The 17,193-nt window shown below is 38.1% G+C and overlaps 1 protein-coding gene across 2 annotated transcripts in view; it reads right to left on the reverse strand.

The window, feature by feature from the left end:
- Positions 1-16,397, reverse strand: part of MTHFD2L (methylenetetrahydrofolate dehydrogenase (NADP+ dependent) 2 like) — a 94,607-nt gene extending 78,210 nt beyond the window's left edge. The window contains exons 1-3 of one of the 2 annotated variants that reach the window (XM_023758642.1): positions 16,284-16,397; positions 2,788-2,972; positions 1,465-1,587 (exon numbers count right to left, since the gene is read on the reverse strand). In XM_023758642.1, the coding sequence (XP_023614410.1) occupies positions 1,465-1,587; positions 2,788-2,941 (277 nt within the window). In that variant the 5' untranslated portion in view covers positions 2,942-2,972; positions 16,284-16,397. Of the gene's footprint in view, positions 1-1,464; positions 1,588-2,787; positions 2,973-10,619; positions 10,651-16,283 lie in introns of those variants that run through there. The other variant, XM_023758641.1, reaches the window with a different exon arrangement.
- Between the last annotated feature and the right edge of the window lie 796 nt (positions 16,398-17,193).

Here is a 17,193-nt window from a genome sequence, read left to right on the forward strand (position 1 = left end):
TAATACCATATAAAGATGCAAAGCAAAGCATCATGCATCTTTATTTTCTGCAAGTCCAAACTTACAGAAGGTGCGAAACTGCACAAAACTAATGTAACCTATACTATATCAGTAGTCCTTGCTTTGCTCGTTGAAAATGCACAAATTTTAGAGTCACAATTAATTAAATAACACCAGCCCTCCAATAACACAATTCACATGTCAGTGACCATGGTATATTAACTATATTATGTCAGAGTTGCTGGCTCTTTGGTCTGTAAATCCCTATTTAAATAATAGATGTAGCATCAGGAGCAGTGACCAACATATCACTTCTTTCAAAGTTCATCGGTGATTGCCCACTGCACATTTGTATTCAGTTCAAACATAGACAGCAAAGCATGTTGCCTCCTTGTCTCCAAGTGTAATGTCACAATTCACATGACATTTCCCCAAAGTGAGTAATCAACAGAGGGAATTAGCCTATGAGGAGGAAAAGTACAGCAGAGTCAAAATGTGATTGCTAGAACTGAAAGTGGATTGAATAGATCTGAAAATGGTGACAGCCAAGCAAAGACATGAAAAATCTAGGCCCTCATGAAGTGAACATCAGACCTATAACCTAAAAAACAAGCTCAAGTTGCTTCAACAGGGTGCTAATTGAATATAAATGGCTGTACAAGAAATAGGTGACTGGAATGTTGACACTGCGCCCTTTGGAGCAACTTAGCTAGGCAGTGACAGGAATTCAGAGAAGGTGAACTTACCAACATCAATGAGGAAAGTTATGACAAAAAGAATGACAATGTCCCAGAGGAAGTGACACTGGCATAAAACTTCGCTTTGAAGAAACTCAGAAATATTTACAACTTTAAAAGTACAAAGAAAAAAATGAAAGCTGATCCAAACTTAAAAAAAAATATGAAAGTTCAAGTCACCAAGACTTAGAAAAGATGCTTGTTCCATATGTAAGTCATACAATGAGAAGACCGTAAGTTCTGTTCAAACTCTTGACAAGTTTTTTGTAAAGAAATGAAATACTTTCATTCTCAATGTTTTAATGTTTTAAACTACAGTGTACTAAATAAATACTAGTCTTACTATTTTTCATTTCCCTATACATTTATAAACCACAGTAAGTAAATTTATAATGGTTTGAGAAAACATTTTAGAGTCATGGAACAATTGTCATTTTTGCCCTTGATTATTAAGATCACTTTGCCTGATTTCAGCTTACAGTCATTTTACGGTCTTGCAATACTGTGCAAAGCAAGGACTGCGTGTATTGTCAATGTCTAAGTTGTTCTTTCACAATTTTCAGTCACTGTAAGCATAAGTCATTCAGAAATTGTCACTATTACATGATAGTATAATAGCTTGATCCCTTCTGAACAAATTATATAAAATACTTGCAGTATCATGACATAATGCTGAAAGGTGCCCTTTATCCTAACCAAAGCAGACATATAGAAAAGCATTAAATACCTGGCAGTGGCAACTGAACTAATATGCCACTGACTCTTGGGTCCATGTTCAATTGATCAGTTATATCCAAAAGCTCTTCTTGAGAAACATCCTTAGGCTTTAGAATGATCTCACTATAGATACCTAGAAGAAAGCAAGCACAGACAGTCACCTGACTAACAAAGTTGTGTGCTTTTCATTAGTGGTGTCTTACACAGTGTGTAACTCAAGCATGTCAAACTCAAAGGCTAACATGGACCAAATAAACAAGGTTTAAGTTTATGTGGGCCACAAAAAAACAAAAGCTTCAATTTTCATTGAAATGTAGGTTTATTTTGATAGAGAAATGGTGAATACAAAGGGCTGAAATAAACGAGTAATCATTAATATAAAATAATAGAACATTTTAATCAAAATTAATATTTTTCTTGAACATTAACTTACCAGACACTGAATAACTGCACAAATTAATAAGCGTAATGCAAATAAACCTATTTCTCTTGTTCTCCGAAAGTGAAATATTTCCTGTCGCACACACCAAACAAGCCAGTCCAAGACTAATGACCTGGCAATGGGCTGCTAAAATATTCGCTGCTAGTATTAGTGGAGAGAAATGGTGCGCCTGCACATAAGGCGCGTAAGGGAGATGAATGCAACATGATTACAGTAATCAGTCATTAGCAAACATTGTAGTTCATTATTAATAATTATGTATAACAGGATATTGTAAAAGTTAAGTTATGAAATTTTTATTAAAATGTTTCTTAGATACCATTATATTGGCTGGGCCACATGCAGTCCGCGAGTTTGACATGCTTTGTGTAACTGGTTTTCTCTGCTCCTGTCCCACAGGAAGGAAAGGCCCTTCTACAAAAATGGTGTTCTAAGCATCATCAGAAGAGATATCTCAAACAGGATTCACATGCATTCTTTGGCCCAGGATCCTATGTGGCAAATTGCCCTTATTTGTGATAAGCTACTATTAGTGAATTTGAATACAGTAAAAACATCAATAGCACCACCACTACTGACAGGTCAAGCTTGACAGAGTGAACTGGCCAGATTTATTATCTCATTAAAGCAAATGTATTAAAAATGGTCCTTTTAAGGGTAAAGTCTTCCTCTCACATCTCACCATAGCATCTGAAATCACATTGAATTGATTCAATAAGAAATTTAAAGACAAGGGGTAAGAAATGAACATAAACATTGGTAACTAAAAAAATCTATCATAATAATAAATTTATTCAAATAACACTTATTTGACAATGATTTTTCATTATTACAATTTGAAGTAAAACCAGAAACATTCTTTAGTAACAAGCACAACTAAAGCATCCCTACCTACAGCAGAGGCGGCTCGGATCTTCTTCCTGACGTAGGTGTGGCTTGCTGGGTTATCTCCCACTAAAATGATACTGAGGTGAGGTCTTCTGTTCCCAAGGGAAATCCAGGACTCCACACCCTCTTGTATTTCTTTCTGGATTTGTTTGGCCATTTCAGTTCCTGAGATAATAATAGCATCGTGTCTATGGGGAATAAAAGATTAAATGTAGTACTGAAGACGACAGTAAGGCGTATTCAACAACATACGTTTAAGATACAAGAACGACTAAAACATTCGTGGTTCTCCAAGTGAGCATCCAAAATTTGGTTTTCCAAGTATATATGACACCCAATTCTTCAGGTTCATAAATATATTTATAATTTTGTGAAATATTCTAGCTCTGCTTTTTAGTTTTACATCTGCATTATATCTATAGTATACATTTCTTTATAACTACCATGTGGATTTTTTAAATTATCAAACCACATACTCCAGATCTGGACTATAATACTGGCTCTGTTGAAAGCTCTGCTATTTTTTAGAAGCAGCAGATCAGCACAGTCTAGTTAAAAACTGACACCCATCTTCAAAGCCTTGTGCCATGTAGTATGTGACCCCACAGTATTGCGACCCTAAGGCTAGTGTGTTCACTATTAGTTACTGTACCCTATACAGGACCTGAAGTCATGAGCTCTGTACTGCACAACTCTTTTAACTTTATTCCACAGCCTTAGGACAGCTCCATGACAACAGCTGCCAGTCTTGTCATGCTTGTCAGTGATTACTGTGGGGACCAGGTCAGTAACAATGGGCAATTGTTCCCCATACCATGGCATCATTTCTAATGGAAAAAAAAAATTGCACAGAACATTACTTCCTGCCAGTTTATATAAGTACTTAAAAGGTAAGAAATGCTATGCTTTGATAGGTAACATAAATCTATCTCTGGAACGGCAGAAAGAAATGCATTATGGGAAGGCTTGCCAGCTCACCATGATGCCAAACTTAAGAGTGATAAATTGTGTTACTCTTACTGTGTGTTTATTTCTTAAAGGTACCTGATCTATAATAATAAAAGCATAATATGCTAATTAGACCGGACGTCCTTCCGGAAAACCTTCCGGATGAAGCCGGAGCTACGAGGGAAGCCTGGGTCCTGGGTTCCAGAGGGAAGCCAGCGCCAGCAGCCGGGGGAAGGAAGGCCTACTCGTGCACGAATTTCATGCATCAGGCCTCTAGTAAAGTATAAGATGGTTCCTTCTTCATGCTGCCATGATTATTACACAAAATGCCAAATGCAAGCCAATGAATATTGTGAAGAAGAGGAAGAGGAGGAAGCAGAAGAAGAAAAGGAGGAAAGAAAAATCTTACAGCACCTTAATTCTTTCTAATATCTGTATACTTTTTATTTTCTAACAAATGTGGGCACATTGAATATCAGCCAACACACAAGTGCAAACTTGCTGCCTCTTCCAAATAAGTCAGCTGCCTTCTCTAATAGGTGGTGTAAATACAGGTAGAACCAGATCAAGAATACTCCATTTCCGTCTGGCCCCAGTGGTCCACAGTGCTCATCCAAGTTCATACAATTTTGATGTAAACATTGTTCTGGGAAGAAGTGAATCCAAAATGTGGCCTATGGATAGATACATTAAAATTGCCTGGGAAGCCTGCTAAACTTGCAGATGCCCAGACCCCAAGACCACATTCACAATTCAGTCCCTAGAGGGTGAAGCCTAGGAATCCGCATGTCTAACAAGTTCCCACAAGTGTTCTTGTGCATGACAATGTTTGAAAGCCACTTCTGCAGTTCAACACAAAAGTACATTTTAATAATAATCATAACCCTGGGTAAATAATTGAGAGAATAAACTGGTTAGACAATACAATTAAAACTAGACCTTATAATTATAAGTAAACTACTTTTGATTCTAACTTTGTTGACTTTTCACTAAAAATTTAATAGCTTTCAAGACATGGAAGTTCATGGAAAATTCAGTGTGACACATTTGCTTCACTGTCCTAAATTTATAACAGCTTTATTGAAGTACTAGAGGCCCGGTGCACGAATTCATGCATAGGTGGGGTCTGGCCGGCCTGCTCCATCGGGGCCAATAGGGCTAGGCCAGCCAGGAAGTGGGGCCACGGTCAGTTGGCTGGCCGGCCCTGTCCCCTGGTTGAACTCCCGGTCGAAGGGACAATTTGCATATTAGCCTTTGATTATATAGGATAATTGACATACAATAAACTGCATACATTTAAAGTATACAACTTGATGTTTTAATATATGTATGTACCTGGGAAACCATTACCACAATTAAGAAAATGAACATAGCCATCACCCCCCAAAATTTCCTGGTACTCCATTTATAATCTCACCATTCTACATGTCCCTGCCATGTACCTCCACCGCCTGCACCCCCTGCCCCCCATCACCAGGCAACCACTAATTTGCTTTCTGTCACTCCATATTAGTTTGTATCATCATGAATTTTATAAAAATGAAATTATGCACTACACTCTCCTTTTTATCTATCTACTTTCACTCACCATAATTAAGATTCATTAATGTTGTTGCATGTATCGATAGTTCATTTCTTTTTATTGCTGAGTAGTTTTCCATTGTATGGATATACAGAAAATTGTCTATCCATTCAATTGTTAATGGGTATTTGGGTTGTTTCCAGTTTGTGGTCATGATAAATAAAGCTGTCTGGAACATTCATCTTTAAGTCATTGTATACACATATGCTTTCATTTCTCTTGCACAAAATTTGAGCAGAATGGCTGAAACATATGGTAAGTATATGTTTAAATTATTAAGAAACTGTCAACCTGCTTTCCAAAGTGGTTGTAGCATTTTACATTTCCACAAGCAGTATATGAGAGTTCCAGCTGCTCAACATACTTGCCATCACTTGGTATTGCCAGTCTTTTACATTGTAGACATACTAGTGCCTATACGGTATGTTGGTATCTCCTTGTGCTTTTAATTTGCATCCCTATAGTGAATAATGATGTTAAGCATCTTTCCATGTGCTTATTTACCATCTGCCTATCCTCTTTGTTGAACTGTGTAATTTAATGTTTTGCCCATTGTTTAATAGATTATTTCCTTACTATTGAAGTTGTGAGGGTTATTCATAATATCCTAGATTCAAGTCCTATATCAGGTTTGTGATTTAAAATATCCTCTCCTAGTCTGTGCTTTACCTTTTCATTCTCTTAACTGTGTCTTTGGAATATCAATTCTAAATTTTTATGTATTTCAATCAATTTTATTTTTATGGACCATACCTTTGGTATTGGTATAATGAATCTTTGCCGCACTCAGGGTCACAAAGGTTTTCTCCAGTGTTCCCTTCTATAAGTTTTATGGGTTCAGGTTATACATTTAGTTCTATAATTTAGCTCTATTCATAGTTAGATGAGAGCTTATATCAGAATATTATCTAATTTTTTTTCTGAATTTATTGAGATTATCATATATAATCACATGGACTTTTGGTTTTAGTGTGTTAATATGGTGAATTAGATTGATTGATTTTTAAATGTCAAACCAACATTGCATTCGTGGGATAAACCTCACTTGGTCATAATGCAACTATCCTTTCCAGATATTGTGGATCTCATCTAAAATTTTGTTACTTGTTTTGCATCTATGTGCATGAGAGGTATTTGTCAGTAGTTTTCACTTAATGTAATGTTTTTATATGGTTTTTGTACTAGCGTGATGATGCCCTCATAGAATGAGTTAGGATGTACTCCATCCTCTTTAAGAGTTTCTGCAAAATTGGTATTATTTATTCCTTAAATATTTGGGAGAATTCACCTGTGAAAATATCTGATCTTTGAGGTTTCTTTATGGGGAGGTTTAAAACTATAAGTTTAACTTTTTAATATACAGTGCTATTCAGGGTATTCATTTTTTCTTGAGTTTTTATAGTTTGTGTCTTTGTACATTCTAATAATTAGTACATAATTATAATGATAGACTAAATCAAGTTAAGATAAAATACTCTTACTTTTGAGTTTAAATTTTATTTTTCAAGATTAAGTAACAAACTTCACTATTTACTATGAATTTCTAGAGCTCATTTTTTATTAATAAATTTAGTGGCCTTTTAATACTAAGAGAACAAGGACCTCTATATTAGTAAATACTAAGGCTGCAGATACAGCAACTAATTCCAGCATGGCTCATTTATAAAAGATAGTTAAACAATAAATACTTTCCATAAATTAAATTGTGTCAGCAATATTCCGTTAGGGTAAAATACTGGATTACAGAAGCAGTTTTATATGCTAATAAACTTTAATTCACTCTTATAGTAGAGAACATACATTTATATTTTAAAACACAAAACCACCTAAACTCCATGTTGCATTTTATAGCATATGAATAGCAGTGCTGCTTCTGATAGGTCTTATAGTTGATTCTCTGTTCAACAGAATAATTTGTTCATAGGCTACTGTGAAACAGGCAATCACTGAAAATAAATCAAGATAATTACAGTCAAGAAACTACAAAGAGAATGTCAGAGTCAACATTGGCATAAATTGATTCCTGGCTTCCGAAGAGACAATATACATATTAAATTTCACTGCAGTCTGTATGTTGGGGTCTGAGAGAGTGACAGTGCCTACTTTACTTTATTGCACTGAGATGCTAAGTTAGTTCGCTAATTATAGCTAACATTAGAGGCCCGGTGCATGAACTTGTGCAAGGGTGGGGTCCCTCGGCCTGGCCCGCAATCAGTGCCAATTGGAGCCATCTTGCCCAGTCCCGACTGGGGCCAATCGGGGCCACTGCCCCAGGGGAGAGACCGTAGGAGGTTGGCTAGCCATGGGAGGTTGGCTGTGGGAGCACACTGACCACCAGGGGGCAGCTCCTGCATTGTCTTCCCCCTGTGGTCAGTGCGTGTCATAGCAATCAGTCGACCGGTTGGTTGACTGGTCCTAACGGTCACTTAGGCTTTTATATATATAGATGATACAGCCTGAATTAGCTTGTGTTTATGGGTAAATATCCACAACACTGCCACCCAATTATGAGTACAGACTTTGAGCATTTTCAGCAGCAGCTGACCCATCCTCTTGATTTCCTCAGTCACTGAAGAGCCTCAATAAGCCTGGCCTTGTGGGAGACACACTATCCTATATAATAAAAGTCTAATATGCAAATCGACCAAAAGGCAGAACAACTGGTGGAACGACCAGTCACCATGACACGCACTGACCACCGGGGGGCAGATGCTCAACGCAGGAGCTGCCCCAGCCTGCAGGCCCCAGGCCAGCCAAGGCGGGTGCCAGCGGGGGCCCCCCAATTGCCCCACCAGTCGCCCCACAGATCGGCCCTGATTGTTGCCAGGCCTAGGGACCCTACCCATGCACAAATTTCATGCACGGGGCCTCTAGTAAGAATATATCAAGTAACCTGGAATTAGTAGAGACCCAATGGGAGGATGCCTGTATCAGTCCATGTACTGAAAGAACTGGTAAACACACACATTATCTAACTCACATAATCCTTAGTGCATGAACAAATGAATTTTTCAACATGCACATTATTGATATCAGCAAGAATTCAACTCCCTGGTTAAAGTAATAATCTCTGCCAATCCATTTTCTATACTGTAGCCAGTGATTTTCCAAATGTAATCATGTCAATTTCCTGGTAAAACACCTCACTACATGCCCACTGTTTATTAAATTAACAAACATGAATTAAGGACCTTCTATATAGAAGGCACTATTCTATGCACCAGGAACATAAGTAATAGTGGACAAAATAAATTTTCTGATTTCATGGAAACCATACTGTAGTTGAAAAAGAACAACAATTTTAAAAAGAAAAAAGCAAATATTGAATATATCATGTGTGGAAAATGGAGGGAAAGGACCTATCGAGAGGACAGGGTTATCATTTTATATAAGTGAGATAGTGTCACTTCTCTGATTATCCAGGTGACATTTGAGCATAAATGAAGGAAATGAGGGAATGTTGTGTGGAGAAGAGAATTCCAAGCCAAGGAAACTGTACAGCAAGTACAAAGAACTTTAGGCAAGAGCGTGCCTGACATGTTCAATGAATAATAAGGTCAGTGGCTGCCATGGAAAGAATAGCTGGACCACGACAGAGCATGAAGTCAAGAAGGAGGGATGTCTGATTACATAAGACCATTCAGGCCTTTGAAAGGATGTTGGTTTTTACTGTGAGTGAGGTAGGAAGCCATTTGGAGATTCCGAGGAGTGCCATGACCCAATTTTTATTATTCAATCATAACTGGTTAAAAGGTGGAGGACAGTCTCTGGGAGCAAGGGGAGTGGGGGCACTAGGGTGGCATCTCAGGCAAAAGATGACAGTGGCTTGGGCAAGGGTGGTAGCAATGGGGGTGCTAAGCAGTATGATTCTGAATTTGAGGATAGAGCCACTGAGATTTACTGAGATTGGGTGTTACGTGTGAGAAAAAAAATCAGATTACACGCCAAAATTTTTAACCTGAAAAACTGAGAAAAGGAAGTTTTAACTAAAATCTAAATTTCCTGTACCTTCAAGCCCATGCATGCTTTCTTTAGCATCACTGCTAAAGAACACAGAGCTCACCAAGTTGCACACTACTCACAGCTGTATTTCAATGTATCTGCGGCGCCAGGTTCTTATTGCTGGATCTTCACATACCCTGTTCCCTTGACCTGAAACACTTTTCCTTCTCTTCCTTACTTTTCTAACCTCCCTACCATATCTGTTCCTCCTTCGCCTCCACATATATTCCTCAAGTCTCAGCTTAGGTACTCTGGGAAATGTTCTCTGACCCTTGACCCTGGGCACCCAGAGCTCCCAGGGCACCCAGCTCCTCCTCTTTGGTAGTATTGTAATTCCTTATTAAAATTGCTGGGTAGGGCAGCAAGTTAATGTTTACTATGATATCCTTAACACTTAGCAGAGTATGTGCACATCGTATGTGTTTATTAAATATTTGTGAAGTTATCAGAGTTAAAATGTTTATTGTATTATAATTTTTAAAAATTATGTAGCCACTGAAAATAATTATAAAAAAGAGTAAAATGGGAAAATATCCATTGTATAAAGTGAAGGTATGAAATGAAAAATTGTAGGTACATACATAATCATGACTCTTAAAATATGCATGCATCTGGCTAAAGATTTAAAAGAAATATGCAAACTAAAATGGTGAGATAGGTAGTATTCTGGACCTACCTATCTATTTATCTATTTTAAAATATTTTTCAATGTCATCAAAATAGGTCTTCCTGAATTATATTAAAAATGAGTAGATGCAAAATATTTATAAAACATATGAAAAGGGAAAATAATACAATTAACCTTACCTCTTAGTTTAATAAAAATACCTCGGTTGTGGGCACATCTCCAGTAGGGGGTGTGCAGGAGGCAGCTGGGTCGATGTTTCTCTCTCATGGATGTTTCTAACTCTCTATCCCTCTCTCTTCCTCTCTGTAAAAAAATCAATAAAATATTTTTTAAAAAAATGAGTAGATGCAAAATATTTATATAACATATGAAAAGGGAAAATAATACAATTACCTTACCTCTAGTTTAATAAAAAGATTATAATCACTGAAATCATCTGTGTAACTCTCCCCTATCAAATAACCTTATGTTCTCCAATAATTAAACACTATCCTGAAATTTTGATTAATAATTCCATTATTTTCCTTTATAATTCAATCTACTGTTTGTATTTTAAACATTAAAGATGTAGCATACATTGTATACTACATATATAATAATATTTCTCTAAGGCATATACCCAGGAATGGAATTGCTGGATTATAGGATACATATGTGTGTTCAATGTATGCTAACCTGTTTTCCAAAGTGGTTTTCCAAAGTAGTTCACAAGTCCATCAGTGGTGTAAAATAAGTTTTTATTGCTCTACTTCCTTGATATTGTCAAAGTTTTTAACTTAACCAATTAATTAAATGTCATTTTATTGTGGTTTTAACATGCATTTCCTTAATTACTAGTGGTTGGACAATTTAAAGGCTTATTGGCCATGCAGAGCTCCTCTTCTATGGAGTGACTTTTCATCTCTTTTGACCATTTTTCTAATAGATTATTATTCTAATTTGTAGTCATTATTTATATATTATGAACACCAATCTTATATCAGTGTATCAAATATGACTAGTACGTAGCTTCCTTTGGATTTATTTTATGGTTACTTTTAATGAAAAGTTCTTAACAAAAAATTAATATGAATATAAAATTAAGATTAAAATTTTAAATTGTTTTAATGTATAAGAATATAAATTAATTACTTTTAAAATGTTAATTTAGAAAATAGTTTTGAATAGAACTTTTTTATAGGTCCACTAATATATTTGTTAGTCAAATAAATATCTATATAGATAAAAGCCTAAGCAACCATTCAACTGTTCAACCTTTTGACTGGTAGCTATGATGTTTACTGACCACCAGGGGGCAGATGCTCAATACACAGGCATGGAAACATGGAAGAGACTGATGAAACTCAGAGGGAAGGAGGGAGGAGGGGGGGTGGGAAGAGATTAACCAAAGATCTTATATGCATAGTAGAGGCCCAGTACACGAATTTGTGCACTGGTGGGGTCCCTTAGCCTGGCCTATGACCTCTTGCAATCCAGGACCCCTTGGGGGATTTTGGAGAGCCGGTTTTGCCAAATCCCTGCAGGCCAGGCTGGGGGACCCCCCGGTGCACAAATCCATGCACCGGGCCTCTAGTTCTAAATAATGTCATTTTCATTACTTGGATATCTCTTTTTAGTATTAAAAAAAAAATGAGCTGGTTTGGTCAGAAAGTCATAGTCACATTGCCATTAAATAGACATCAAAAGTGAAGTTGACCTTTGAGATATATTGCCATTAAATAGACATCAAGTTAAATTGACCTTTGAGGTATCTTTACACAATTTACCCTATCACAGTGATGGCGAACCTTTTGAGCTTGGCGTGTCAGCATTTTGAAAAACCCTAACTTAACTCTGGTGCCATGTCACATATAGAAATTTTTTGATATTTGCAACCATAGTAAAAAGAAAAGACATATTTTTGATATTTATTTTATATATTTAAATGCCATTTAACAAAGAAAAATCAACCAAAAAAATGAGTTCGCGTGTCACCTCTGATACGCGTGTCATAGGTTCGCCATCACTGCCCTATCATTACTTGCTCAGGTGACATTTCCTGAAAAGGCAGAAATATTGCAAGTTACCCACAAAGAAAGCAGAACAAGGGCTCTCTCTGTCCTTTTTTTCCCCACATTGCTGGTCTAGCACTAAATGTGGATTCCCTAGGAAGCAATAAATCATGGGGATGGGGGAGAGGAGTATAGGACAGCCCAGTGCAGTACTAATTACTCACCCTAAGCCAGAAGTCCTGTGTGTCAGCCCTAATGAGCAGTTACGAGCTTGAACAAGTGACTTAACTGCACTCAAAGGCATGCAATTTCCTCAACTGTATAATGGGAATGTTCTCTGTTGACCTTACATAAAGAGATTTGACTAAGAGATGATTGGCTGATTTGCAAAAATGGCTCTCTCTCTCCTAGTCTTTGTTAAGTAACAGATGGAGACATATTCAGATAATCAGGAGCAATATAATATGGGACCAGAAAGCCATCAGCATTTAGTATTGTTTCTACGAGCTTGTTTATTTACCTACTAGAGGCCCAATGCTCGAAGATTCGTGCAAGAATGGGCCTTCCTTCCCCTGGCTCCCATCACCGCCTTCGCTCCAGGTGGAGCCGCCTTTCCGCCTTCCCATGCTGCCCAGAGGCCTGAAGCGGCTGGGGCAGTGCGGAACACCTGCTTCTTCGCCATGGCGACGACGCAAGCATCCCGCCCCACCCCTGGCCGCTTGGCGCCTGCATATGCAAATTAACCTGCCATCTTTGTTGGGTTAATTTGCATAATACTTTTAATTGGCTGGTGGGCACCATGAAGGTATGGTCAATTTGCATCTTTCTTTTTTATTAGTGTAGATACTTCCCAGAAAATAAACTGTAACTATTCTAATCTCTGGTTGTTAGAACTAAATGAAGTGTCAATTAACTATAGCAAAATAGAAAACAGAAAAAATCATGACTTTTCTTGTATATAAAAAATTCCTTCACCATGCCAAAATCTACCCAAGATTAACAGTGTCTTCAATTTGAATACTGAGCATCTTGCTTTCGCAGATAGATTTCAATCTCATTTTAAACCAGCTTTTGAAGCAGGAATTGTTTTATGAGAACTGTTTTATGAAAAAGCCTAATATAATCATTAACAAGTCAAATTTCTCTTCAGGTAGTTTAATTGCTTTGTATTGTAGGGCACAATTTGGAGATTTTAAATTAGAACTAACAATATAATAGAAATTAAACCCATGAGTAACAAATTCTGAGATTAATATTAGTCTGTGTTTTGCATTTAATTCATTTTAATCAGAAAACTTAATTTTGGACTCATTACATTAGAACATATTATCTCCAAACAACTGGGACAGACATAAAACTAAGATATAAGATGTTAAATGGTGAAAATTTAAGTTCTAAATTGAAAATGGTATAAGAACTGCTGAGAAATCGAAACTGTAGCCATATAGCTATCATACCTCACTTTGATTAGACTAGGTAAAGCATTCAGATGGGAAAACCACACTATCATATTTGCCAACAAAACAAAATATGATTTTGAGAAACTGTCTTTGCTGGTCATGGGAACTAACTCTATCTTGGCTGAAGTCAGTCTGTGGAAAATCACCTTAAGTAATGGTCTTAAAGTCTGGGTCCTTTCAGCCTCACATGAGGATAAAAAGATCTTTAATTAAGTAATTCTTCTATAAAGACATAAATATTGAATAAGTCCAGAGGAGAGAATCTGAAGAAAAATGAACAGCCTTCATGATAAAACTTGGTTTTTAATTATTAAATTCAACTACCCACTTTATAAGACATTAATATTTAAATAGCATAAACCAGTATCTTTTTCTAAGTCCAAAAAGCAGGGTTGTTTTTTTTTTTAATGTTAGCCTAGCTGCAAAAATTATAAAGCCATTGGCAATGAGACATAAAGAAAGGTGAGGCTTCTATAAAGAGCTATAGGCCAATACACACATTTTTATAAATGCTAAAAGGAATCATAGCAGGGGGAAGAAAAAAAATCTGCCGAATTAATGATTTTAGGAATACTAGAACAAGAGGATAAACATGAAACAAAAACTTGGGATATCCATTTAGTTACTGAACAGTAGTTCACGTAGGATTATCTACAGCAGGGTTTGTGGGAGTCCCTGTTGCAGGATACCTGCAAATCTGCTTTGAGCAAGACTTTAATTTGAAAGGTCTGTGTGTGACCCCCCCTCAAATGGGATCGGTTCCTGCCCGGCTCCATATACTGAAAAGCACTGAGACAGACTTATGTAATGTTCACAACCCAAAGACATTTTTAATTTGTAAACTCCTCACACAGCAAGACAAAGTAGGAAAACTCTAATCACCAATAATTTTTTTTTTAACTTTTGGGCTGTTTAGGGAATTCATTTTAGAAACAATAAGCTACAACAAATAGATGAGTTAATTTATTTCTTTGACATTAAATATATATTCTTCCAATTAATAAGATGTAATTTCTCACAAATAAATGGGCGAGGGGGGAGAACTCTGCAAATCTTAAAGGAAAAACCATTGAGAGAAAAATGTTAAATGATCTTCAAGATTTTGTAACTTTCAAATTCTGTCAAACATATCACTTGAAATTTCACTTGTCAAAAAAAAAAAACAAAACCCTCCAAAACCGTATTTACATATCCATTATTGCAGGTATCTAATTATTCAAAAACATAAAAAATAATAAAAAATACATTGTCATCCTTCATTTAAGGCTCTCTATAACTCAGAAATTGATACTAAAACCTGTTCATTGCAAACAGTCAATATCTTTCAGTGGAGAGTTTATCACACTCAAAGACAATTTTCAGTAAGAATAACACTAAAGTTCAAATTTTAAGTCAATGGGAATGATGTCAGATTTAGACCACATTCACTATGAAGGACTAGACAACTAATGTGTCACTATACATTTAAAAAAAGATGACTGAGGATGGGGACAAGTGGGGAGGCAGACAGTGGCGACCTCTGGAAGATGGAATCTCTTCTCTCTGCTGGCCCTAGAAGAGAAAAGAGACACCAATAAGCATCAACACACTGTCCGAATTCCTCCCCACCAGAGACCCACCAGTCCACAGGTGTTTCTCAACCTTACAGCCTTCCTCACCTTTATATGTGGTATTCAGTGCCTACAGGAGAATATCAAAGACACCACCCTATCCGAACTTAATTAGCGCTGCCTTAAAACAATAAAAACTATCAAAAGTATTGTTTATTTTTATACAGTTATAATCTGCATCAAATGGGACTGAAGGCAGCTGGGCTGAAATAACCGTTCTCATCTGTATTAAGAAAAGCTTTCTAAAATTATTGCACTAGATTATCCTATCCTATATTATAAAAGGCTAATATGCAAATCGACCAAACGGCAGAACAACCGGTCGCTATGGTGTGCACTGACCACCAGGGGGAAGACACTCAATGCATGAGCTGCCCCCTGTTGGTCAGTGTGCTCCCACAGGGGGAGTGCTGTCAGAAACTGGGCTCAGGGCTGGCGAGTGCAGCGGTGATGGCGTGGCAGGAGCCTCTCCTTCCTCTGCCGCACTGCTAAGGATGTCCAACTGACGGCTTGCAGGAGCGGACCTAAGCCCCAGTGGGACATCCCCCCCCCCCCCCCCCCAGGGCTCCCAGACTGTGAGAGGACGAAGGCCAGGCTGAGGGACCCTCCCCCCCTCCCAGTGCACAAATCTCGTGCACCGAGCCTTTAGTTTTCAATTATAAAGAGACTATTAAATAAAAATTTTTAAATATCTAAATTATCCATGTGTGTGTGTGGGGGGGGGGGGGCATCTGTACAAACCTAGTGGCTACAACCAAATACTTGGGTTGTAACTGTTGTGACTCCCATTAAATGCACACGGAGAGGATATGGTGAATGGGGTTGTTTACATCAAGCTGGCTAAGAGAAATTAATCAACTTGTACAATTTGAAAAAAAGTTATCCTCATCCCGGAAAGAAGCCCTGAAACACTAAAATTTTTTGAAATCTAAATAAGTTTGAAATCTAAATAAGTAGATAAAATAACTATAGTAGATAATTCCTTCAATACTGTAATGCAAATAGTATTCTCCAGAATCTCCTTTTCCTAGGTAATAAAGTTAGTAATTCCAAACAACTGGCAAATTCTTCCAGACACTACCAGAGCTTACACAACCAGACCTCTGAATCCGTTATTTTCTCACATATTCTTGTGGAAGACCTTGTCACTAAGAACTGCCTTCCCAAGTAAACCCTACAGGGAATCATTTTCATTTCAGCTACTCAAGACTTACGTCCAAATGCATGCAATGGGGACTTAAACTAAATAAGCAGCAGCTATATTTCCACATTACTGACCATTGCTGTCTCCCAGGTATTATGCTGAACAATGGAGATACAAAAAGACACCATCTCTGGCCAGGAAACCGGCAGTGGCAGCGGCGCATCACTGGAAGCCCAGTAAGTCTGGAAACGGAATCTCTTCTGAACTCACTGGCTTGGGGTCAGGAGAACAGAATTTTAACCTGAGGTCCGCGTTTGCAACCACCACAGTGACTGACGGAAGGAAGGGTCGTGCTGCCGGGCGCCTGGCGCAGAGTGAAACCCCCGCTGTTGTGCTTCCAAACTAGTCAGCGCAAGGTCCCAAGAGATGCAGCGAATAGATCACTCATCACTTCAGTCGCGGCGTGGGAAGTGTCATACAGACAAAGACTGAGAATTCAAGATGAATGTCTGATTTTGAAAGTCATTAAGAATGTTAGGGCTGGAAAAGACCTAACTCCGTATTGCCAACGAAGGAATTCAGAAATCCAAGCACTCCTGACAACCCACGTGGGACAGCGCGCACTCCTTGGTTGACAAATTACAATCACCCAAACAAAAAGAAATGTTTGAAACGAGCAGACCACGCGTTCTCAAGGCAGCTTTCCCGAGGGACTCAAATGCCTGCACAGATAACTCGCCGGCACCAGCTGCGAAGAAGGGACAACCTGGTGCCGAAGCCCAGAGCCAAACGCGTCCAAGCCGCCCGACTCCGGGCCCACCGGACAGGCCCCGCGGTCCCTAGGCCACGTTCGGAGCCGAGAAAGGCGTCGCCCCGCCCTGAAGGGATGGATTCCGTAAACCTGTTTGCCATCAAAGTGATGGATTCCGTAAACCTACAGTTTGCTATCAAGGTGATGGATTCCTTAAACTGCGCCGCGCAGCCACCCGAAGCCCCGAGCCCGGAGCGCGGCAGCTCCGCCCGCCACCGGTGCTCGCACCGAGC

Source organism: Myotis lucifugus, unplaced genomic scaffold (genome assembly GCF_000147115.1).
Source record: "Myotis lucifugus unplaced genomic scaffold, Myoluc2.0 scaffold_136, whole genome shotgun sequence".
NCBI classification, from domain to species: Eukaryota; Metazoa; Chordata; class Mammalia; order Chiroptera; family Vespertilionidae; genus Myotis; species Myotis lucifugus.